Source organism: Hylobates moloch, unplaced genomic scaffold (assembly GCF_009828535.3).
Source record: "Hylobates moloch isolate HMO894 unplaced genomic scaffold, HMol_V3 SCAFFOLD_6, whole genome shotgun sequence".
Classification (NCBI taxonomy): domain Eukaryota; kingdom Metazoa; phylum Chordata; class Mammalia; order Primates; family Hylobatidae; genus Hylobates; species Hylobates moloch.
Genome location: NW_026652281.1, coordinates 14,848,853 through 14,872,093, shown reverse-complemented (window position 1 = coordinate 14,872,093; position 23,241 = coordinate 14,848,853). Strand labels below are relative to the sequence as shown.

Below are 23,241 nucleotides of genomic sequence, written 5' to 3'. Positions count from 1 at the left end.
GTGGAGCTTGCAGTGAGCCAAGACTGAGCTGCTGCACTCCAGCTTGGACGACAGAGCAAGACTCTATCTCAAAAAAAAAAAAAAAGAAAAGAAAAAAAAAGGCCGGGCGTGGCAGCTCATGCCTGTAATCCTAGCACTTTGGGAGGCCAAGGCGGGTGGATCACCTGAGGTCAGGAGTTCAAGACCAGCCTGGCCAACATGGAAAAACCCTGTCTCTACTAAAAACATGGAAATAACAGGGCATGGTGGCACAGGCCTGCAATCCCATCTACTCGGGAGGCTGAGGGAGGAGAATCGCTTGAACCTGGGAGGTGGAGGTTGCAATGAGCCGAGATCGCACCCTGTACTCCAGCCTGCACAACGGGAGCGAGACTCCATCTAAAAAAAAAACAAAAACAAAAACAAAACAAAAAAACTGTAAGAGAATTAGCTGGGTATGGTGGCGTGTGCCTGTAACCCCAGCTACTCGGGAGGCTGAAGCAGGAGAATTGCTTGAACTGGGACCCAGGAGGCAGAGGTTGCAGTGAGCCAAGATCATGCCACTGCATTCCATCCTGGGCTACAGAGCAAGACTCCGTCCTCAGAAAAAGAAAATAATATTGAAAGCAAATTCCTCTCCTTGAATTTTCAATTCTTATCTGATTTCTGAGACTTCAATGGGGCTCATATTGCAGTCAAGGAGAGTAATAAAGGGAGACATGACTTACCAAAAGTCACAAAACATGGCAATCATCAAGTGGAACAAAATACTTAACTCTTATATTCCCTTGCTTCTGTTCAGCTGACCACTTCGTAAAGCTCAGAAACTACACTGCTATATGTGAAAGGACCTTTCTCATGCTCCCTGATAATTTACAGAGCCAGTTTTCCTTGAGTTCAAATATAACTCTCCCAAAATATTATGATGGATTGAAATGAGGATAGATGGCTAACACCAGTTAGAGAGAGACGCTCATTTTTAAAAACACTAGTTTCAAAGTTTGTGAAGGTTCTCTTACCTTACTTCTTCACCAGCAAAATCAAACACTTTGGTGATTTTAACTTTTTCTGTTTCTTTAGGTTTCTCTAGCTCTTCTGCTTTTACCAACAATTTACTTGAACTTGTCTCTTCAGTCTCCTCTCCTTTCTATAAAAAAAAACAAGAAATGTAATCAGTTTCACCAAAAAATGAACCATATTGTTTACAGCTACTTTTTATTTTTTTTTTCTTTGAGATAGTGTCTCACTCTGTCGCCCGAGCTGGAGTGCAGTAACACAGTCTTGGCTCACTGCAACCTCCTCACCTCCCAGGTTAAAGCGATTCTCCTTGCTTCAGCGTCCAAAGTAGCTGGGATTACAGGCAACTGCCACCACACCCAGCTAATTTTTGTATTTTTAGTAGAGACAGGGTTTCGCCATGTTGGCCAGGCTGGTCTGGAACTCCTGACCTCAAATGACCCACCTGCCTCAGCCTCCCAAAGTGCAGGGATTGTTGGTATGTGGCACTGCACTCAGCCTATAGCTACTCTTCAATGTTTCATCTCTAACCAGTTAAAGGCCTACTGGAAACTTATACGATTAGAGAAGCTTATTCTCCTACCATAGGAAATGCTTTGCTTTTCACTTAGTACAATTGTATCAAAAGGCATCTGGTCGATTTTCGTAGGCTTCAAATCTCAGTAATGTAGGGTATTTCTGGAGAGGCATTCACCTCATTAATGTCTCAACTTACCTTAACTTGTGTACTTAGGGGCACTTTTGATTTTGGTCCCACATCATTGAGGAAGCTGGCCCAGAGTTCGTCCTCCTTCTTTTTCCTGGCATCCTCTGATCCAATGCCTTTTTCCTGCTCTGCAGCTTCATCTTCCTCCTCACTACTGCTTCCCTCAGATTCTGAATTGGCATCCTCCTCTTCCTCTTCTTCTAAGGAGAGGCCACCTTGTCTTCTCTTCCTAATCACCAGCAGTCACAGGGAAAAGGAAAGACAGCACAAAATGATTTCAGTTATCCCTCTCCCAATCCCAAAGGTAATCTTATAAACCCGAGAACATTTTAAATTCTGGGACTACTGATTAATATACTGAAGTGAGTAGAAGAGGTAAGCTGAAATTCTGTAGAAGAAAAAAAAAGAATTGAAAAAAAAAACAGAACTGAGCTCTTACTGCTAACTTTTCTCCAATCACTTAAAATCAAAGTACAGCATTCTCCTTCTAAATCAGGACCAGCTGTTTTCACAAAGAAAACATCCAAATCACCTAATCACAGAATTAATCTACCCAGAAAGAATATTCTAAGAACATATTATATGTGCCAGACATTGTTGACTTTTTAAAGCTACTCCATTTGTAGAACAAGTGCTATTTAGAAGAGCCTCAACTTTATTTGCACTATTTCTTCCAAGAGTTCTCAAGGAAAAAGAAAAAAATCCATTGTTTCTTCCCACTTTTGGAAGAAATGAGAGCTGGAATATACAAAAATTCAAGGACAGGCCAGGTGCGGTGGCTCACACCTGTAATCCCAGCACTCTGGGAGGCCGAGGCCCACACAGAGATTCCACTACCTTTTTTCTCTTTTACTTCATATAAACTTTCATCACAACAAGATGAGAAAATTAGCCAGGCGTGTTGGTGGGTGCCTATAATTCCAACTACTTGGAGGCTGAGGCAGGGAATTCAACCCAGGAGGTGGAGGTTGCAGTGAGCAGAGATCACGCCACTGCACTCCACCATGGGCAACAGGGCGAGACTCTGTCTCAAAAAAAAAAAGAAAAAAAAAATTCAAGGACAAAAAAACTGGGCCCAAGACTTATAAGAGTATATTGCTTCTTAGACTATTTTGACTTTAGGTGACTAATACCTACAATTCTTTTTTCCTTTTCATAAATGATAATCTGCTTTTTGCTTCAATGCCAAAGAAGACAGAAACACCCAAGTGAGGTAAAAGACTTCTATGGAAGATGCCCTTATCTAAGTTAAATAACCTGTCAGAATTTTCATAATTTTCGTGGGAAAAGAAGCCCATACCAGGCCTATGCCAGGCAATGTGCTAATATCTGTATTTTTAAAATTTAATTGCATATATAACCTTAGATCAAACAATTCTCCTTCTAAATGTTACATTTACAGATATATTTATACATGTATACACTATATACATTTATATATTTATGTATACTTTGTATACATGTATACAAAGAATATTCACTGCAGTCTTGTTTGTTGTAGTAAAGACTAGATACAATCTAAACATCCCTCAACACAGGAAAGCCTAAATAAAGTAAGGCCTATTCACATAATGTAATACTACGAAAAGGAGGAGATACTGCCATGGTACTATCTCCAAGATGTGAAATAAAGAGAAATGAAAATGAGAAAGTGAGTATGCTACTAGTTATATTTTTTCTAAAAAAAAAAATGAAGAAAGAAAATATAGACATATATGCATTTGCATGCACAGACTATCTCTGGTAGCATAGTTCTTCAGAGGCAAAGCAACAAGGGCTAGGAACAGGGTAAACATCTTTTTAGGGACTGAATTTTCTGTTTTAACCATATGTACATATTACCTATTAACATTTTCTTTACATTAAAGTTCAAAATTTTTAAAGCTTTCCAGGGACCAAGAAGTTAATCCTAAAATAACAGCAAATGTTTCCCTCAAAGAGAAAAGGGTTAGAAACCCTGGCTTCATTAAATCTATCATGAGACCAATCTTAGCAATCAGGATGGTTGTGACAATAGCCCCTAACTTCTAAGGGCCTTGAGGGCAGCATCACCTGGCTGGAATGCTCTGGGCCTTTCTTTTTTTCCCTTGGGTTTTCTGTGTCTGCTCTTCACCATCCACTTCATCTTCCTTCACTAATTCATTTACATCATCTTCACTATACTCTCCACCTGAAATCACATAACAGGGTGATCAGACAGGAATAAAGGTTTTCACATCAAGATGAGACATTTTCATTAATACAAGCTTTCACACCGAGACATTTTCATGAAGAAAAAGTGAATTTTCCCCTATTCTTCACCTAACGAAAACATCATATCCTTGGGGAAGTCCTCTCTGCCCCTGAAGACTACCCTATGTTCTTCTATCCTAGGCTTCCATGGCAGTCTCTATTTCCCCTCCATAACTCATCCCACTTATATTTAATGTTGGTAATTTCTGCTGTGCTCTATACTCCAAGAGGACGTAAACCCTGTTCATCTTGACTTTTAAGTATTCACTAAATGAATGAGTGAATGAACAGAAATTTCAATTCTACTAATGTGTTTCTCAAAGAAGAAACTGATGCACTACCTCATCTTGGGTATCTTTCAAATCTGATTTAAAAAACACTTTGTCTTCTCAATAAAAGAGGTTTAAAAGGAAACCTAAAGACTTCCAGTTAAACACAGCAGAAAGAACAAACACACCCATGTCCCATCTTCAGACACTGACATTCAACAGTCCCCAATAAAAGAGTGTTGCCTGGATGTCTGACCACATGCTGTGGGTACCGGTCAATAAACCAACCCTGCCCATACAGAGATTCCATTACCTTTTTCCTCTTTTACTTCGTATAAACTTTCAATTGAAGTGTACATACCAAAAAGTACACAAATCTAATATACAGTTCAATGGAATGACACACAGTGAACAAGCTTGCAAAACCAGGGCCCCAGCTCGAGGAAATGAACATTACCAGCATCCCAGAAGGCCCCTTGTGCTCCCTTCCAGTCACTAACCACTGCCCTACCCCTAAAGGGAACCAATATCCTGACTTCCAACGTCACGGGTTAGTTTTTCCTGCTTTTGAACTTTCAACAGAAGCCCGCAGTGTGTACTCTTCTGTGTCTGGCTTCTTTTACTCAACATTAGGTTTGTGAGAGTCACCCAGACTGTTGCACTGTAGTGTAGTTGATTCATTCTCAATCCTAAATAGTAAATAGTATTTCACTGTATGACTATACCATAAACCGTTTATTCATTCTACTGTTGATGCACAACTAGGTTGTTTCCAGTTTGGAGTCATTACAAACAGTACTGTTTTGATACTCCTGTGCATCCAATCAGCTTTATTTATTTATTTATTGAGACAGAGTCTCGCACTGTCACCTAGGCTGGAGTGCAGTGGCGCGATCTTGGCTCACCACAACCTCTGCCTCCCAGGTTCAAGCAATTCTCCTGCCTTGGCCTCCTAAGTAGCTGACATTACAGGAGTGTGCCACCACACCCAGCTGATTTTATATATTTTTAGTAGAAATGCAGTTTTACCATGTTGGCCAGGCTGGTTTTGAATCCTGACCTCAGGTGATCCACCTGCCTTGGCCTCCCAAAGTGCTGGGATTACAGACATGAGCCACCACACACCGCCTCCAATCAGCTTTTAAATACTTCACTCATAATGTACCAAGGACCACCAAACACTTGAGAAAAGCCTCCAATATGAAAGGCAAGATTCAAGACAAACAGAAAGGAATTCAGAGGAAACAAAATTAGTGCAGAAAGAGGGGGTGGGGAGGGGACAGATTAAAAACTTAAGGAAAAACGCTTTGTAATTAATATCCTCAAAGAGATAAGAGAAACTGTGGCATCCATGGAATAAAAATAAGACTTTTAAAATAATTCAGAAAAACAAAACAAAAAAGCTCATAAAAACTAAAACAATGATAAAAGAGATTAAAAAAAAAAGGTAGACCAGTGGCTCACACCTATAATCTCAGCCCTTTGGGAGGCCGAGGCAGGTGGTTCGCCTGAGCCCAGGAGTTCAAGACCAGCGTGGGCAACTGTGAAACCCTCTCTCTACAAAAAAAAATACAAAAATAAGCTGGGCTTGGTGGTACACACCTCTAGTCTAAGCTGAGGCAGAAAGATCACTTGAGCCTGGGAGGTCAAGGCTGGAGTGAGCCAAGATCACACCACTGCACTCCAGCCTGGGTAACAGAGAAAGACCCTGTCTCAAAAAAATAAATACATAAATTAAAAAAATTTTTAAAGGCGATGAGAAGGAGCCACCTGTGTGAAAATCTGGAGAATAAGCATTTGAGGCTGTAGTGGAAACAATCAATATCCAAAATGGAATTCTGTTTGACATCCCAAACACCAAGGGCTAAGTGACAGTGTTTCATGAAGAGAGCAGTGAGTTCTTGGTTAAGACAGCAATCTGAACACACAAATGTAATTTTACTTCCTCCTGAACCTAGTGAGACCCCATATCTACAAAAAATTTTTAAACATTAGCCAGGCATGGTGGGGCACGCCTATGGTCCCAGCTACTTGGGAGGCTGAGGGGAGGATCACTTGAACCCAGGAGGTCAAGGCTGAAGTGAGCCATGAACATTCTACTGCATTCCAGCCTGGGTGACAGTGAGACCCTGTCTCAAAAACAAAAACAAAAACAAATACCACCCAAAAATACAAAGAAACACAAATGTATTTACCTTTTTATACAGCAGTCCCACTTCTATCCCAGAATATATAACACGTTATTCACTCAGTACTGTTTGTAATAACAAAAAATTAGAAACAGCTCAAGTTGTCTCACAGTAAGTGACTGGCTGAAAAGACTATGGTCCATCTAAATAATGGAATACCACAGTCATTACAATGCAATGTGTAAAATTTCTATGTATTTACCTCCAAGATATACTCTTAAGTTAAAGAGAAAAAAAAAGGAGAGGAAAAGCAAAAGAACAGTGTATGAAACACGCCAGCTTTGGATGAGGAAAAAGGAAGAATTAAGAATATGCTTATATTTGTTTGTATATAGAAAAAGCAACACTAGAAGGATAAACAAGAAACTAATGAGAACAGCTCCTTATAAGGGTCAGGATAAAACAGAGTAGAAGCAAGAGTTCACTGTGTTTATCTCTCTACAGAACTTTGAAAATCCCTTAAATTCAAAAGTTTGAATAAATAAACATAACTGTATACCAAAATGATAACATAACCACATAAACAAAAGATCTATTCCCAGGACTTTAAAAACAGTATTCTGACTATACATCTTCATCAAGATGCATTCCAAAGACAAAAAAAACTTCTACTCTGCGTAGTAACATCAATGTTGGTATTTTGAAACTATTTCCTTTATATCATAGGTTAAAGCAAGTAATTAATCACGTTAGGAATCTAGATCTTCAGAATAAGAGAAATGACACAATTGTAAAATCAAAGAAATTGGCCAGGAGCGGTGGCTCACGCCTGTAATCCCAGCACTTTGGGAGGCTGAGGTGGGTGGATCGCCTGAAGTCAGGAGTTCGAGACCAGCCTGGCCAACATGGTGAAACCCCATCTCTACTAAAACCACAAAATTAGCTGGGTGTGGTGATGCATGCCTGTAATTCCAGCTACTCAGGGAGCTGAGGCAGGAGAATTGCTTGAACCTGGGGGGCGGAGGTTGCAATGAGCTGAGACACACCACTGCACTCCAGCCTGGGCAACAAGAGTGAAACTCTGTCTCAAAAAAAAAAAAAAAAAAAAGAATTAAGAATATCAATATGAACTCTAATCCTTTTTTTTGTTTGTTTGTTTTGAGACGGAGTCTCACTCTGTCGCCCAGGCTGGAGTGCAGTGGCACGATCTTGCCTCACTGCAAGCTCCGCCTCCCGGGTTTTATGCCATTCTCCTGCCTCAGCCTCCCGAGTAGCTGGGACTACAGACGTGCACCACCTATGCCTGGCTAATTTTTTTTGTATTTTAGTAGAGATGGGGTTTCACCATGTTAGCCAGGATGGTCTCGAACTCCTGACCTTGTGATCTGCCCACCTTGGCCTCCCAAAGTGCTGGGATTACAGGCATGAGCCACCACGCCCGGCTACCACTTTTTAAGTATTTCCTAGTTTTGTCCACTAGACAAACAGCATACAAACTCATCATTCTGGTAACATCGAGCATCTCTGAAGTTCAAAGTTGAGACCATTTACCACAAAAAGGCTCCCTGAAAAAAAAAAAAAAAACTCATTTCAGGTCTGAGGCAAAGAAAGCACAAGGTAAAACCAGGACATTTTTCCGTGCCAGAAAGCCAGGAAGCTATTTAAAAATAATAGATAAAGGCCACGTGCAGTGGCTCATGCCTGTAATCCCGCCACTTTAGGAGGCCAAGGTGGGTCAGTATGGGGGGTAATGCTTGAGCCCGTGAGTTCGAGACCAGCCTGGGCAAAAGTGCCTGTTTCTACAAAAGATTTTTTAAAAATTAGTCAGGCACGGTGGCACGCACCTGTAGTTCCATCTACTGGTGAGGCTGAGGCAGGAGGATCACTTGAGCCCAGGAATTGAAGGCTACAGTAAGCAAGACACCGACTCATAAAAAATAAATAATAATAAAAAAGATCAAATTAAAAGGATACAAGATCCAGCTTGAAAGAACTCCTACTGGCCAAAGCAGTGAAGACCTGAACATTAAAACAGGTAATTGTTAGAAAATGAAAACACACTGAATCAATAAAAATCTGTGAGCCCCTCATATTAAAAGACAGAAAAAAAATTGTGCCATTTTAGACTGCTATTTAAAATTACTACCTATTTTGAAAACTGTAATTAAGGGAAAAGAATTAAACATTTATACTGTTCCGACTGATAAAGGAAAGCTATACTTTACAGAAAAACGTCAACTAATAAATACAAAAGAAGCACAGAATTAGAAAGACATCACTTCTCACACTCTAATGACAGTAGTAGTTTAGGCAAGGGTTATCAAGTAATGCCAAAAAGCAATTTAAGAAGCTGGGTGTGCCAGAGGCATTTGAACCAGAGCAACTCCATCCTGAATAGCGACTGGGTAAAACGAAGCTGAAACCTGCTGGGATGCATTCCCAGGAGGTTAAGGCATTCTAAGTCACAGGATAAGCTAAAAGGTTGGCAGAAGATACAGGTCATAAAGACCTTGCTGATAAAACAGCCTGCTGTAAAGAAGCTTGCTAAAACCCACCAAAACCAGTGCCATGACAGCTTACAAATGCCATGGCAACGTCAGGAAGTTACTCTAAATGGTCTGAAAAGGGGAGGCATGAATAATCCACCCCTTGTTTAGCATATAATCAAGAAATAACCCGGCCGGGCACGGTGGCTCACGCTTGTAATCCCAGCACTTTGGGAGGCCAAGGCGGGCGGATCACGAGGTCAGGAGATCGAGACCACGGTGAAACCCCGTCTCTACTAAAAATACAAAAAATTAGCCAGGCGTGGTGGCGGGCGTCTGTAGTCCCAGCTGCTCGGAGAGGCTGAGGCAGGAGAATGGCGTGACCCCGGGAGGCGGAGCTTGCAGTGAGCCGAGATCGCGCCACTGCACTCCAGCCTGGGTGCCTGGGTGACAGAGCGAGACTCCATCTCAAAAAAAAAAAAAAAAAAAGAAATAACCATAAAAATGGGCAAACAGCAGCCCTTGGGTCTGCTCTGTCTATGGAGTAGACATTCTTTATTCCTCTACTTTCTTAATAAACTTGTTTTTACTTTTCTGTATGGATTTCCCTCAAATTTTCTTGTTCTAGATCCAAGAACCCTCTCTTGGGGTCTGGGTCTGGACCCCCTTTCAGGTAACAGGTAGTCTCAGCTACCTCAGAGGCTCTCTTGAGCCCAGGAATTTGAGTCCAGACTGAACAACACAGTGACACCTCCATCTCAAAAAAAAAAAAAAAAAAATTAAAAAGCAATTTAAGTTTTAACCGTTAAGTATACTGTCACATGGAATACTTTCCAGTTCTAAAAGTCCCAAAGGAAAAAAACAAGTATACAAGAGAGGGATCAGACTGTTACCACCCTGATTTAGTAGTCACCACTATAGTTATCAACCAGATATTGTGTCTTCTGATGCTATTTAAACATCAGACGTCCATCGATAATGCATTCTAGCCAAAGTATTTCACTGGAACCCATCAAGCATTTAGATCTAACTTCTGATTTACAGAGAACTGAAGGAACAGGAACAACTAAAACAACGCCATGAGGGAAGAACCAGACAAATCCAAGAGGTGAGACATGCTGCAGGACGTATGGCTTGATCTTTTCAGCAATCTATGTCATTATAGAAACGGGAGTGTGCTAGATTAAAAGAGACTCAAGGATGGAACAACAGGATAATATGTGTAGTCTTGAACTCAACTGTGATTTGGACACACAAGCTACAACCATTTTGGAAAATTTGAGTATGATCTATATATAAGATAAAACATTTACTAAAATAAATGGGTAGAGACCGTCCACTGAAAAGAGCAGGTTGAAAAGCGATGTGAGTAAATACAATTGCAGGCTGAGGAAAAAATTCAAATATCTATACCTAGGTGTAGAAAAAAATCAGAGTGACTATTCAGTAAGGGATTGACATGATCGTCTCTAGGTAGTTCAACTATTTTTATTTTTTTATTTTTTAAGTGATTTTTTTATTTAACTGTCTGCATTTTCTAATTTTCTACAAAGCTCTGCACTACTTTTGAAAAGTTTTGCCTGTTTTCATCATAAAAACAGGCAAATGTTGTAGACAGTTCAGACAAGTAGATGCACATGGCTCTGGATCTTAAACAAGTAAAAAAATGCTTAATCTCATTAATAATGAGAGAGCCATGTGGGAGGGGGTCCCTAGAGAGTCTCCAGCCAGCCAGCAGACTGGGAGGAATGCGCACTGGGGTGGAGCCACAGAGGTTCCTGCTGTTTGCAGCAGGGAGGAGCCTGGCCCCTCTTCTTCCTGTGTGCAACCTGGGATTCAAAGCTGCGACGCAGGAAGCACAGCAGCAAGAACTCTGGCCTTGCAGAGTCCCTGTTCCCCCTTTTTTCCCTTTTCACCCAATAAAACCTGCTTTACTCAAGCTTCAAATTGTGAGCCTAAATTATCGTGGCTGTGGGACAAAGATTCCGTCTTTAGCTAAACTATGGAAAAGTCCTGCAACAGCAAAAGATAAGCAAATTTTAAACTATACATACAAAACCCCCTAAAAATTCAAGATCAAATTCCACGCAGTTACTATGAGGGAAAAAAAAATAGTAAGAATCAGAATAACATCCCTGTAGACAATGTAGGCACAAAAGGAACAAATCTTGTCCAAAGACTCAGAGCTTCCAATCACCCTTTTAGTGCCCCAAGCGTAAATATGAGCCAAACGAACTAAGAATCACTATAAATCCGAGAAAGCCCCTTACATAATAAAACCCTCAACAAGCACACAGGGTAAATAAAAAATCACCCTAGAAGAAACAAAGCCTGTATTTCCTCATTTTATGAGGCTTGCATTATCTGATACTAAAATCACACAAGGAAATTTCCAAAAAACTACAGATCAATATCCCTCATAAACACAGATGCAAAAATCCTCAACAAAATACAGCTGTCCCTCCATATTTCTGGGGAATTGGTTCCAAGATCTCCCCCACCCCACACCAAAACCCACAGATGTTCAAGTCCCTGATATAAAATGATGTCATATTTGCATATAATCTATGTACATCCTCTGCATACTTTAAGTCATCTCTAGATTACTTACGACACCTAATATAACATAAGTGCTATATGAATAGTTGTCATACCGTATTGTTTAGGAAATAATGACAAGGAAAAAAGTTTGTACACATTCAGTACAGATATAACCACCCATTTTTTTTCCCAAATACTTTTTTTTTTTTTTTTTTTTGAGGCAGAGTTTCACTCTTTTTGCCCAGGCTGGAGTGCAATGGTGCGATCTCGGCTCACCGCAACCTCCGCCTCCCGTGTTCAAGCTACTCTCCTGCCTCAGCCTCTCAAGTAGCTGGGATTACAGGCGCTTGCCACCACGCCCAGCTAATGTTTTGTATTTTTAATAGAGACAGGATTTCACCATGTTGCCAGGATGGTCTCTATCTCTTGACCTCGTGATCCACCCGCCTCGGCCTCCCAAAGTGCTGGGATTACAGGCATGAGCCACTGCGCCCAGCCTTTTTTTGTTTTTTTTTTTTGAGACAGAGTCTCGCTCTGTTGCCCAAGCTGGAGTGCAGTGGCACCATCTTGGCTCACTACCATCCTCCCAGGTTCAAGTGATTCTCCTGCCTCAGCCTCACGAATAACTGAGACTACAGGTGCGCACCACCACTCCCAGCTGATTCTTGTATTTTTGGTAGAGATGGGTTTCGCCATGTTCGTCAGACTGGTCTTGAACTCCCGGCGTCAAGTGATCCACCCACCTCGGCCTCCCAAAGTGCTGGGATTACAGGTCACAGCCACCACATCCAGCCTCTTAGAAAGTCTTAAAACTGTGAATCAAAAAAAAAAACGTTTTCAGAGGTTAAGGCAGGAGGATCGCTTGAGGCCAGGAGTTCAACGCGTCACTGAGCTGTGATCTTGCCACTGCACTCCAGCCTGGATGACAGAGCAAAACCCTGTTTCTTTTAAAAACAAACAAATCCAGGTTTTCTCACACCTGTAATCCCAGCACTTTGGGAGGCTAAGGCAGGCACATTGCTCAAAGCCAGGTGCTTGAGACCAGCCTGGGCAACGTGGTGAGAGACCTCGTCTCTACAAAAATAAAAAATTAGATGGGCATGATGGTGTGCATCTGTAGTCCCAGGTACTGGGGAGGGTGAGGTGGGAGGATCACTTGAGCCCAGGAGTTTTAGGCTGCAGTGAGCTGTGATTGCGCCACTGCACTCCAGTCTGGGTAATCAAGCGATTCTCGTGCCTCAGTCCAGTAGCTGGGACTAATTTTTGTATTTTTAGTAGAGACTGGGTTTCACCATGTTGGCCAGGTTGGTCTTTTTTTTTTTTTTTTTTCTGAGACGGAGTCTCACTCTGTCACCCAGGCTGGAGTGCAGTGGCGCAATCTCGGCTCACTGCAACCTCCACCTCCCGGGTTCACACCATTCTCCTGCCTCAGCCTCCCGAGTAGCTGGGACTACAGGCGCCTGCCACCTCGCCCGGCTAATTTTTTGTATTTTTAGTTGAGATGGGGTTTCACCACGTTAGCCAGGATGGTCTCGATCTCATGACCTCGAGATCCGCCCGCCTCGGCCTCCCAGGTTGGTCTTTAACTCCTGGCTTCAAGTGATCCGCACTCCTTGGCCTCCCAAAGTGCTGGGATGACAGGCGTGAGCAACTGTACCCAGCCTTTTTCCAAATATTTTCTATCTGCAGTTGGTTGAAACCATGGCTGTGGAAACCACAGATACAGAAGGCTGACTATATTAGCAAACCAAATTCAGCAATGTATAAATATACCCTGACCAAGTGAGCTGTCTCCCAGAAATAAGTCTGTCAGAAGTTTGAAAATCAAACATTGTAATCCACCATACTAACAGACAAAAAAAAGAAAATCCACATGTAATTAAATCAACAGATGGAGAAAAAGCATTTGACAAAATTCACCTCTCTGAAAATTAGGAACGGAGGGGAACTTATTTAACATGATAAAAGGAGTCTCTGAGGGATAATATAGGCAGACTGCCAAGGTTAACATTCCAGCTCAGTTACTATCTAACTGGATGAATTTCAGCAATTTGCTTAGACGTCGTGCCTCAGTTTTTTCATCGGTAAAATGCGGAGCACAATTAGCACATAGTAGTGTTAGGTGACTGAGTTGGTAATAAGTTACTCAATGCTAAAGTGTTTAAACCGCAGGCAGACAGACACACACGCCACCTGTGAAAAACCTACAGCTAACACCACATCAAGTGGTAAAACACTGATTTCTTTTCCCCCTTAAGATTGGGAAAAAGGCTGCCAGACGTGGTGGCTCACGCCTGTAATCCCAGCACTTTGGGAGGCTGAGGCGAGAGGATCACGAGGTCAGGAGATCAAGACCATCCTGGCTAACACAGTGAAACCCTCTCTCTACTAAAAACACAAAAACTTAGCGGGCGTGGTGGTGGGCGCCTATAGTCCCAGCTACTCGGGAGGCTGAGGCAGGAGAATGGCATGAACCCAGGAGGCAGAGTTCGCAGTGACCCAAGATCGTGCCACTGCACACTCCAGCCTGGGCGACAGAGGAGACTCCGCCTCAAAAAAAAAAAAAAAAAAAGATTGGGAAAAAGGCAAAGATGTCCCCTCTCACCACTCCTATTCAACATCATATTGGAAGTATAAAGTACAACAAGGCAAGCAAAATAAATATAAAAGGTAAACATATTGGAAAGGAAGAAATAAAATTCTTTCTATTCACATTTGACATCACTGTCTGTGTGGAAAATCCCACAGAATCTACAAAAACCTCCAGAAGTGGTAAATGAGTTTAGCAAGGTTGTAGAATACAAGGTTAGTATGCAGAACCTGTATTGTATTTCCATATACTAGTTACAAACAATTAGAAATAAAAACTTTTTAGACCTAAAAAAAAAAAGATATAGACTGTATTCAAAGACTAAAATATAAGATCGTTAAACTGTCAATTCTTCTCAAAATGGTCTACAGATTCAATGCAATTCCAAACAAAATCAAAGTAGGATACTTTTTCGAGAGATGAACAAAGTGATTCTGCAATGCATATGGTGGCCAGGCCTGGTGGCACATGTCTGTAGTACCAGCTACACAGGAGGCTGAGGCAGGAGAATCACTTGAAACTGGGAGGTAGAGGTTGCAGTGAGCCGAGATCGCACCACTGCACTCCAGCCTGGGCAACAGAGTCCATCCCAAAAAAAAAAAAAATCTATGTGGAAAGGCAAAGGAACAAGAGCAGCCAAAACTATTTCGAAAAAGAATAAAGTTGGAGTACTCTCTCTACCTGATTTCAACACTTAAATCAAAAACAGTAAATGAAACTGTAGAAATAGAGGTCCAGAAATAAACCTATAAAAGTATGGCCAGTTCACTTTACAAAAATGCAAAGGGAATTCGATGGAGAAGGAATAACCTTTTCAACAAATCATGAAAGAACTGGACATCCAGATGCAAAAAAAAAAAAAAAAAAGAATCCATAAATCGTATCTTATGCAAAAATTAACTGAAAATAAATAATGATAACTGATTTTTTAAAAAACTAAAGGCTGGTCAGGCACGGTGGCTCACTCCTGTAATCCCAGCACTTTGGGAGGCCGGGGCGGGTGGATCACCTGAGAGGTCAGGAGTTCGAGACCAGCCTGGCCAACATGGTGAAACGCCATCTCCACCAAAAATACAAAAATTAGCCAGGCGTGGTGGCAGGCGCCTATAATCCCAACTACTCGGGAAGCTGAGGCAGGAGAATCGCTTGAACCTGGGAGGCAGACGTTGCAGTGAGCTGAGATCATGCCATTGCACTCAAGCCTGGGCAACAGAGCAACACTCTGTCTCAAAAAAAAAAAAAAAAAAAAAGCAAAGGCCAGGCACAGTGGCTTATGCCTGTAATCCCAACACTTTGGGAGGCTGAGGTGGGCGGATCACCTGAGGTCGGGAGTTCAAGACCAGCCTGATCAACATGGAGAAACCCTGTCTCTACTAAAAATACAAAATTAGCCAGGCGTAGTGGCACATGCCTGCAATCCCAGTTACTCAGGAGGCTGAGGCAGGAGAATCGCTTGAACTCAGGAGGCGGAGGTTGCAGTGAGCCAAGATCATGCCATTGCACTCCAGCCCGGGCAACAAGAGTAAAACTCTATCTCAAAAAAAAAAAGGAAAACTATGTAACTGTTACATAGGAAAATACAGTATCTTTGTCATCCTGAGTCAGGCAAAGAAGAATTTTTAGATATGATTCCAAAAGCACAATCAATAATAGAAAAATTTGACAAACTGGATTTTATCAAAGTTTAAAAATTTTACTCTGCAGGCCAGGCATGGTGGCTCATGCCTATAGTCCCAGCTACTACAGAGGCTGAGGCGGGAAAATTGCTTGAGCCCAGGAAGTAAAGGTTGCAGTGAGGTGAAATTGTGCCACTGCATTCCAGCCTGGGCAACAGAGCAAGACTCTGTTTCAGAAAAACAAAACAAAAAAAATTGCTCTGCAAACATTATTAAGAGAATGAAAAGACAAGCACAGAGACAAAACACTGCAAAACAAATATCTGACAAACATCCGGGCGCGGTGACTCACGCCTGTACTCCCAGCACTTTGGGAGGCCAAGGTGGGTGGATCACTTGAGGTTGGGAGTTAGAGACCAGCCTGGCCAACGTGGTGAAACCCCATCTCTACTAAAAATAGAAAAATTAGCTGGGTGTGGTGGCGAGTGCTCGTAATCCCAGCTACTCAGGAGGCTGAGGCAGGAGAATCGCTTGAATCCGGGAGGTGGAGGTTGTGGTGAGCCAAGATTATGCCACTGTACTCCAGCCTGGGGGACAGCGAGACTGTCTCAAAAAAAAAAAACAAAAAAAACAAATATCTGACAAAGGACTATATCCAGAATATATAATTCCAAAACTGAAAACAACCCAATGTTTTAAATGGACAAAGAATTCAAAAGACACACCGAAGAAGATAAAATGATGGCAAACAGGAACATGAAAAGAGAATCAACATCCTTAGGGAAATGCAAACTAAAGGAGAAATTAGCTAATTTTTTTTCTTTTTTTTTTTTGAGACAGTGTCTCGCTCTCTTGCCCAGGCTGGAGTGCACTGGCACAATCCCGGCTCACTGCAACCTCCGCCTCTTGGGTTCAAGCAATTCTCCTTCCTCATCCTCCCAAGTAGCTGGGACTACAGGAGTGCACCACTACGCCCGGCTAATTCTTTCTATTTTTTAGTAGAGACAGGGTTTCAACATACTGGCCAGGCTGGTCTTGGACTCCTGACCTTGTGATCCGCCTGCCCTGGCCTCCGAAAGTGCTGGGATTACAGGCATGAGCCACCACGCCTGGCCCCAAATTAGCTAATATTAAAAAAAAAAAAAGAAAGAAAGAAAACCTGACCACCCCAACCGTTGCTGAGTATGAAGAGCAACTCGAACTCTCAAACTTGTTGCCAACAGCAATCACACCACAAAAAAATATAGCAGCTTCCTGTAAAGTTAAATACACACATACTATAAAATCCAGTAATGCCACTCCTAGATATTGACCCAAGTGAAATGAAAACCCATGTTCACAGAAAAAGCTGTGTGAAAATATTTATAAACAGCTTTATTTGTAATCATAAAAAATTGCAAACAACCCAGTGTCCTTCAAATGCAGAATAAACTATGGTATATCCATATAATGGACGACCACACAACAACAGGAGCTAATTACTGACATGTGCAACAACACAGGTGAATCTCAAATGCATTATGCTAAGCGGAAGAAGCCAGACACAAAAAGCTGCCTACTGTTATGGTTCCATTTAGATTATATTCTGAAAAAGGCAAAACTATAAAGATGGAAAACAGACCAGTGGTTGCTACTGGCTGGGGCCGGGGGTGAGGGAGAGTTGTTTGACTATAAAGAGTAGCAGGGGGAATTTGTTTTTTTTTTTTAGAGGGTTGGAGGCTTGAAACTGTTCATTTTGGTGGAGGTTACACAACACTAGGCATTTAACAAAAATCAGAGAACAGTACATTGAAAACAATAAATTTTATTGTATGTAAGTTAAAAATTGTATGTTAAATGCTGATACTGCATTTACAAAAGAACATAATACTATAAAAATATGTAAAGTTAGCTGGGCTCGGTGGCTCATGCCTGTAATCCCAGCACTTTGGGATGCTGAGGCAGATGGATCACAAGGTCAGGAGATCGAGACCTTCTTGACCAACAAGGTGAAGCCCCGTCTCTATTAAAATACAAAAAAAAATTAGCCAGGTGTGGTGGCGCGTGCCTGTATCCCAGCTACTCGAGAGGCTGAGGCAGAGGAATCACTTGAACCCAGAAGGCGGAAGTTGCAGTGAGCCGAGATTGCGCCACTGCACTCCAGCCTGGGTGACAGAGCTATACTCCGTCTCAAAAATAAATAAATAAAATAAAGAGAGAGAGAGAAAAAGAAGGGCGGAGAGTGAGAGAGAGAGAAAGAAAAAAAAGAAAGGAAGGAAAGGAAAAGAAAAGAAAGAAAGAGAGAGGAAAGAAAAGGAAAAAATTATAGGAAAAAAAGTTCTCAGAAGGCTCAGCAAAATGGCTGAAAACACTCATACCAAGATATATCATGGTGATATATTAGAAAATGGGAACAGCCCAGGCATAGAGGCTCACACCTGTAATCCCAGCACTTTGGGAGGCCGAGGCAGGCAGATCATGAGGTCAGGAGTTCGAGACCAGGCTGGCTAACACGGTGAAATCCCGTCTCTACTATAAAAATACAAAAAATAGCCAGGGGTGGTGGCATGCACCTGTAGACCCAGCCACTCTGGAGGCTGACGCAGGAGAGTTGCTTAAACCCGGAAGGTGGAGGTTGCAGGGAGCCTAGATGCCACCACTGCACTCTAGCCTGGACAACAGAGCCAGAGTCCGTCTCAAAAAAAAGAAAAAAGAAAATGGGAACAAAGAGAATATTCTACCAGCTTCTGGAGACAAACAGATCTTATACATTGAGCAGAAATCAGTAACAAAACATTTATTAATAGCAACATGGCAATCTAGAAAGTAATGAAGCAACACCTTTAAAATTCTGATGGAAAATTATTTCCAACCCAGAATTCTATATTAAACAGACAATCAATTACATCTGAGGGGCATGGTTACATTTAGGCATTCAAGGTCTCATAAGAATGTTCCTGACCGGGCGTGGTGGCTCACGCCTGTAATCCCAGCAGTTTGGGAAGCTGAGGACGGCGGATCACCGGAGGTCAGGAGTTCAATACCAGCCTGGCCAACATGGTGAAACCCCGTCTCTACTAAAAATACAAAAATTAGCCAGGTATGGTGGTGGGCACCTGTATCCCAGCTACTTGGGAGGCTAAGGCAAGAGAATCGCTCAAACCCGGGAGGTGGAGGTTGCAGTGAGCCGAGATCACGCTACTGCACTCCAGCCTGGGCGACAAGAGCAAGACTCTATCTCTAAATAAATAAGTAAATACACTGGAGCACTCATAGGAGGTAACCAAGACAAAGTGGAGGCCAGAAGACAAAGACTGTTTCAGAAGATTAAAGTAAAAATCTAATGAATGTAAATATTTTGGGAGATGATTTATACAATTCTAAAAGTTTAGAGTCAAACTAGCAGTGTCGACGAAAAGAGTGAAACTCTGTCAAGTATTTGAAGAGTCTTACTCTGTGCCAGATATGAGTAACCATAGCCCGTGATGCAGCCCTCAAGAGGTCCTGAGAGCACGTGCCCAAGGTGGTTAGGGTGCAGCTTGGTTTTACATATTTTAGGGAGGCATGAGACATCAATCAAATACATTTGAGAAATATACTGGTTTGGTCCATTAAGACGTGACAACTGGGGGTGGGAGTGCTTCCAGGCTACAGGTAAATTTAAAAATTTTCTTGTTGGCAACAGGTTGAGTTTGTCTAAACAGAGGAATGTCTGGGTTAAGACAGAGGTTGACGAGACCAGACGTTTTTTGTTTTTTGTTTTTTCTTTTTTTCAAGATGGAGTCTCACTCTGTTGCCCAGGCTGGAGTGCAGTGGTGCAATCTCGGCTCACTGCAACCCCACGCCCCTGGTTCAAGCAATTCCCGTGCCCCAAGCAATTCCCTGCCCCAGCCTCCCAAGTAGCTGGGATTACAGGCGCACGCCACCACACCCGGCTAATTTTTTTGTATCTTTAGTAGAGACAGGGTTTCACTATGTTGCCCAGACTGGTCTCGAACTCCTGACCTCAGGCAATCTGCCCACCACAGCCTCCCAAAGTGCTGGGATTAAAGATGTGAGCCACCGCAACTGGCCACTTTTTTTTTTTAAATGGGAGTCTTGCTCTGTTACCCAGGCTGGAGTGCAGAAGCACAATCTTGGCTCACTGCAACCGCCACCTCTTGGGTTCAAGAGGTTCTCGTGCCTCAGCCTTCCCAGTAGCTAGGATTACAGGCACCCGTCACCATGCCTGGCTAATTTTTATATTTTCAGTAGAGATGGGGTTACACCACGTTGGCCAGGCTGGTCTTGAACTCCTGACCTCAAATGATCCACCAGCCTCTGCCTCCCTAACTGATGGGATTATAGGCTCGAGCCACTGCTTGGGTGAGAACAGAGTTTTATCATACAGATGAAGCTTTTAGCTGACAGGCTTCAGAGAGAATAGGTTGCAAAATGTTTATTATCAGACTTAAAGTCTGCGTCGATGTTAATGTCAGAGACATACAATGAGGCAGGTTCAGCCCCCACTTCCCATCGTGGCCCAAAACAGTCGCTCAGGTTAAATGTTAAGAGCCCTGGCTAAGGAGGAAGTCCATTCAGATGGTTGGGGGCGCCTTAGAATTTTATTTTTGGTTTACAGCAGTAAGTACATAGACAGCTAAGTAGCAACAAAAAATGGCAATTATGAGCACCAGGGAAAACAAGAAGTGCAGGAAAAGTAATCTGTGTAACATACGGTTCAGCTGTCAACATGATGTTTATTCACACTGTCATTAGAAAAAATAACACGGCCGGGCGCGGTGGCTCACGCTTGTAATCCCAGCACTTTGGGAGGCCGAGGCGGGCGGATCACGAGGTCAGGAGATCGAGACCATGGTGAAACCCCGTCTCTACTAAAAATACAAAAAAAATTAGCCGGGCGTAGTGGCGGGCGTCTGTAGTCCCAGCTACTCGGAGAGGCTGAGGCAGGAGAATGGCGTGAACCCGGGAGGCGGAGCTTGCAGTGAGCCGAGAGCGCGCCACTGCACTCCAGCCTGGGCGACAGAGCGAGACTCCGTCTCAAAAAACAAAAAAAAAACAAAAAAAACACTGGGCCTGGCACGGTGGCTCACGCCTGTAATCCCAGCAGTTAGGGAGGCCGAGGCAGGCAGATCATTTGAGGTCAGGAGTTTGAAACAAGCCTGGCCAACATGGTGAAACTTCGTCTTCACTAAAAATACAAAAAAATCAGTCGGGTGTGCTGGCGGGCGCCTGTAGTCCCAGCTACTTGGGAGGCTGAGGCAGGAGAATGGCGTGAACCCGGGAGGCAGAGCTTGCAGTTGAGACGAGATCCCGCCACTGCACTCCAGCCTGGGCGACAGAGCGAGACTCGTCTCAAAAAAACAAACAAACAAACAAACAAACAAAATCGGTAGGGTGTGCTGGCGGGCGCCTGTAATCCCACCTACTTAGGAGGCTGAGGCAGAACTGCTTGAATCGGCAAGGCAGAGGCTGCATTAAACAGAGTGCAGCACTGCACTCCAGCCTGAGTAACAGGGCGAGACACTGTCTCAAAAAAATTAAAACAAAAAAGAAAAGAAAAAAAAAAACACTGAATACTGATCTAACTAAAATTGGACACAGGTTCAACGGAAGACTAGGGAGTTGGGGAGGCCCCGAAGGTGGAAGTGTGTGTGTGTGTGTGTGTGTGTGTGTGTGTGTGTGTGTGTTTGGGGTGAGGGGAAGGAGGTCAGGGGGTACTAAAAATGATACCTACTGTATAAGGTTTAAATCAATAGACAACAGAAATACAACACCAAATTCAAAAGGTGGAAAGAAGTTTCTCCTGAGGAATATTAAATTAAATAGGGATGAGGGGTAATGGAAATGGCTAGCTTTTTTTTTTTGAGACGGAGTCTCGCTCTGTCACCCAGGCTGGAGTACAGTGGTGTGATCTCGGCTCACTGCAACCTCCGCCTCCCGAGTTCAAGCGATTCTCCTGCCCCAGCCTCCTGAGGAGCTGGGACTACAAGCGCGTGCCACCATGCCTAGCTAATTTTTGTGTTTTTAGTACAGACAGGGTTTTACCATGTTGTCCAGGATGGTCTCGATCTCTTGACCTCGTGATCCACCCACCTCAGCCTCCCAAAGTGTTGGGATTACAAGCATGAGCCACGGCCCAGGAATGGAATGGCTAGTTTTCAACGTGCCTTTTACAAATACTTCACTAACCAGGGCGCGGTGGCTCATGCCTGTAATCTCAGCACTTTGGGTGGCCGAGGTGGGAGGATCACTTGAACCCACGAGTTCGAGACCAGCCTGGGCAACAATAGCAAGATGCCATTCCTACAAAAAAAAAAAAAAAAAAAAAAACTTTAAAAAATCAGCGGGCGTAGCAGCCTGCACCTGTAGTCCCAGCTACTCCAGAAGCTGAGACGGGAGGATCGCTTGAGCACAGGAGTTTGAGGATGCAGTGAGCGAAGATCGCGTCACTGCACTCCAGCCTAGGCAACAGCAAGACCCTGTCTTTAAATAAAACAGACGAGAACCAACTAAAACAAAGAGAATAGGGATGACTCCTGAGTTGGGTTTTGTTAGTTTGTTTCTTGTTTAGTCTTTCAACTGAAGATGTGAATGGCAGAAGATACTTTCAACGAGATGGTTTGTCTGGGGAAGACCAAGAAGAGGGAACAGGTAGGTTTATTCAGTAAGATTCATTCTCGCCCCGTTCGGGTTGAGATCCCTAAGGAAAGAAAGTTCTAAGAGGAGAGAATGGGTGGACGTCACAATGAGGCAAAAGGCATCAAAGGGGGAACTTTCTATCAGAACTTTCTAACAACCAAGCGCAGAGCGGACAGCTCTATGTTGGACGGGGTGGTGGCCAGCAGCTCTCTCGGGCCAGGGCTGAAGAAAACCTCCAAAGCTCGGACTGCCTCCCCGACTTCTGAAGCAGCGGTGTCGTTCGGGGCTCACCGACGAGCGTTCCTAGGGACAGGGGCCGTGTTCATGTGCCGGTTTCCGCGCTGCAAGAGGGGGCGGCGGCCGAAGCTGCCCAAAGGAAGGGCAGCACAGAACTGCCACGCGCACACGCCTCGGGCCGGAGCGGCCGAGGATGAGGGGCCTGAGGGAGCGGACGCTCGAGAACTGGCGCGCCCGGGACCACCTGGGCCACGGGGCCGACACCCGCGGGGGCAGAGCGCGCCTCACGTGAGGCGTGGGGCGGGGCAATCCGCTTCTCGCCTCAGGCGGAATCGCTCACCCGACGGCACGTAGTCCTCGTCCTCCTCCGACGTGGAGAAGTCTTCGGAGTCGAATTCCTCCATGCTGCTGCCGCTCGACGCTGATCAAACTCGCAACACCGCAGCAGCTGCCTCCAACGGCAAAGCTCTAGGGAGAGACCATAGAGCCCCGGCGGCGGCGACGGCAGCTAAGGCGGCCCCGATAGCGCTTTGCACATGCGCAGAGAGTACTACGTGGTTGCTCTACGACACTTCCGGCCGATGCCTCCGGGCTAGCGTCCCTGAGGCCCTCGCTGGGAGCCGGAACCCTCCCGGACGCGGTGCATGCTGGAACTTGTAGTCTTCGGCGCTGTCTCGCCGCCTTAATATAATAAATCTGCTTAAATAAAATTACATATCTATGGAAATACAGGTGACCTTCATTAATTATTAATTCGTAATGTCAGATTCACCTACTTGCTAAGATGTATTTGTAACCCTAAAATCAATCATAACGGT

The 23,241-nt window shown here is 43.6% G+C and overlaps 1 protein-coding gene across 1 annotated transcript in view; it reads right to left on the bottom strand.

Moving 5' to 3' along the window:
* The window catches only part of CFDP1 (craniofacial development protein 1), a 151,831-nt gene extending 128,854 nt beyond the window's left edge, over positions 1–22,977 (bottom strand). Inside the window, exons 1-4 of the mRNA XM_032156409.2 lie at positions 22,764–22,977; positions 3,755–3,872; positions 1,712–1,931; positions 999–1,126 (exon numbers count right to left, since the gene is read on the bottom strand). Coding sequence (XP_032012300.1) covers positions 999–1,126; positions 1,712–1,931; positions 3,755–3,872; positions 22,764–22,827 — 530 coding nt within the window. The 5' untranslated portion in view covers positions 22,828–22,977. The remainder of the gene's footprint in view (positions 1–998; positions 1,127–1,711; positions 1,932–3,754; positions 3,873–22,763) is intronic.
* Positions 22,978–23,241: the final 264 nt, after the last annotated feature.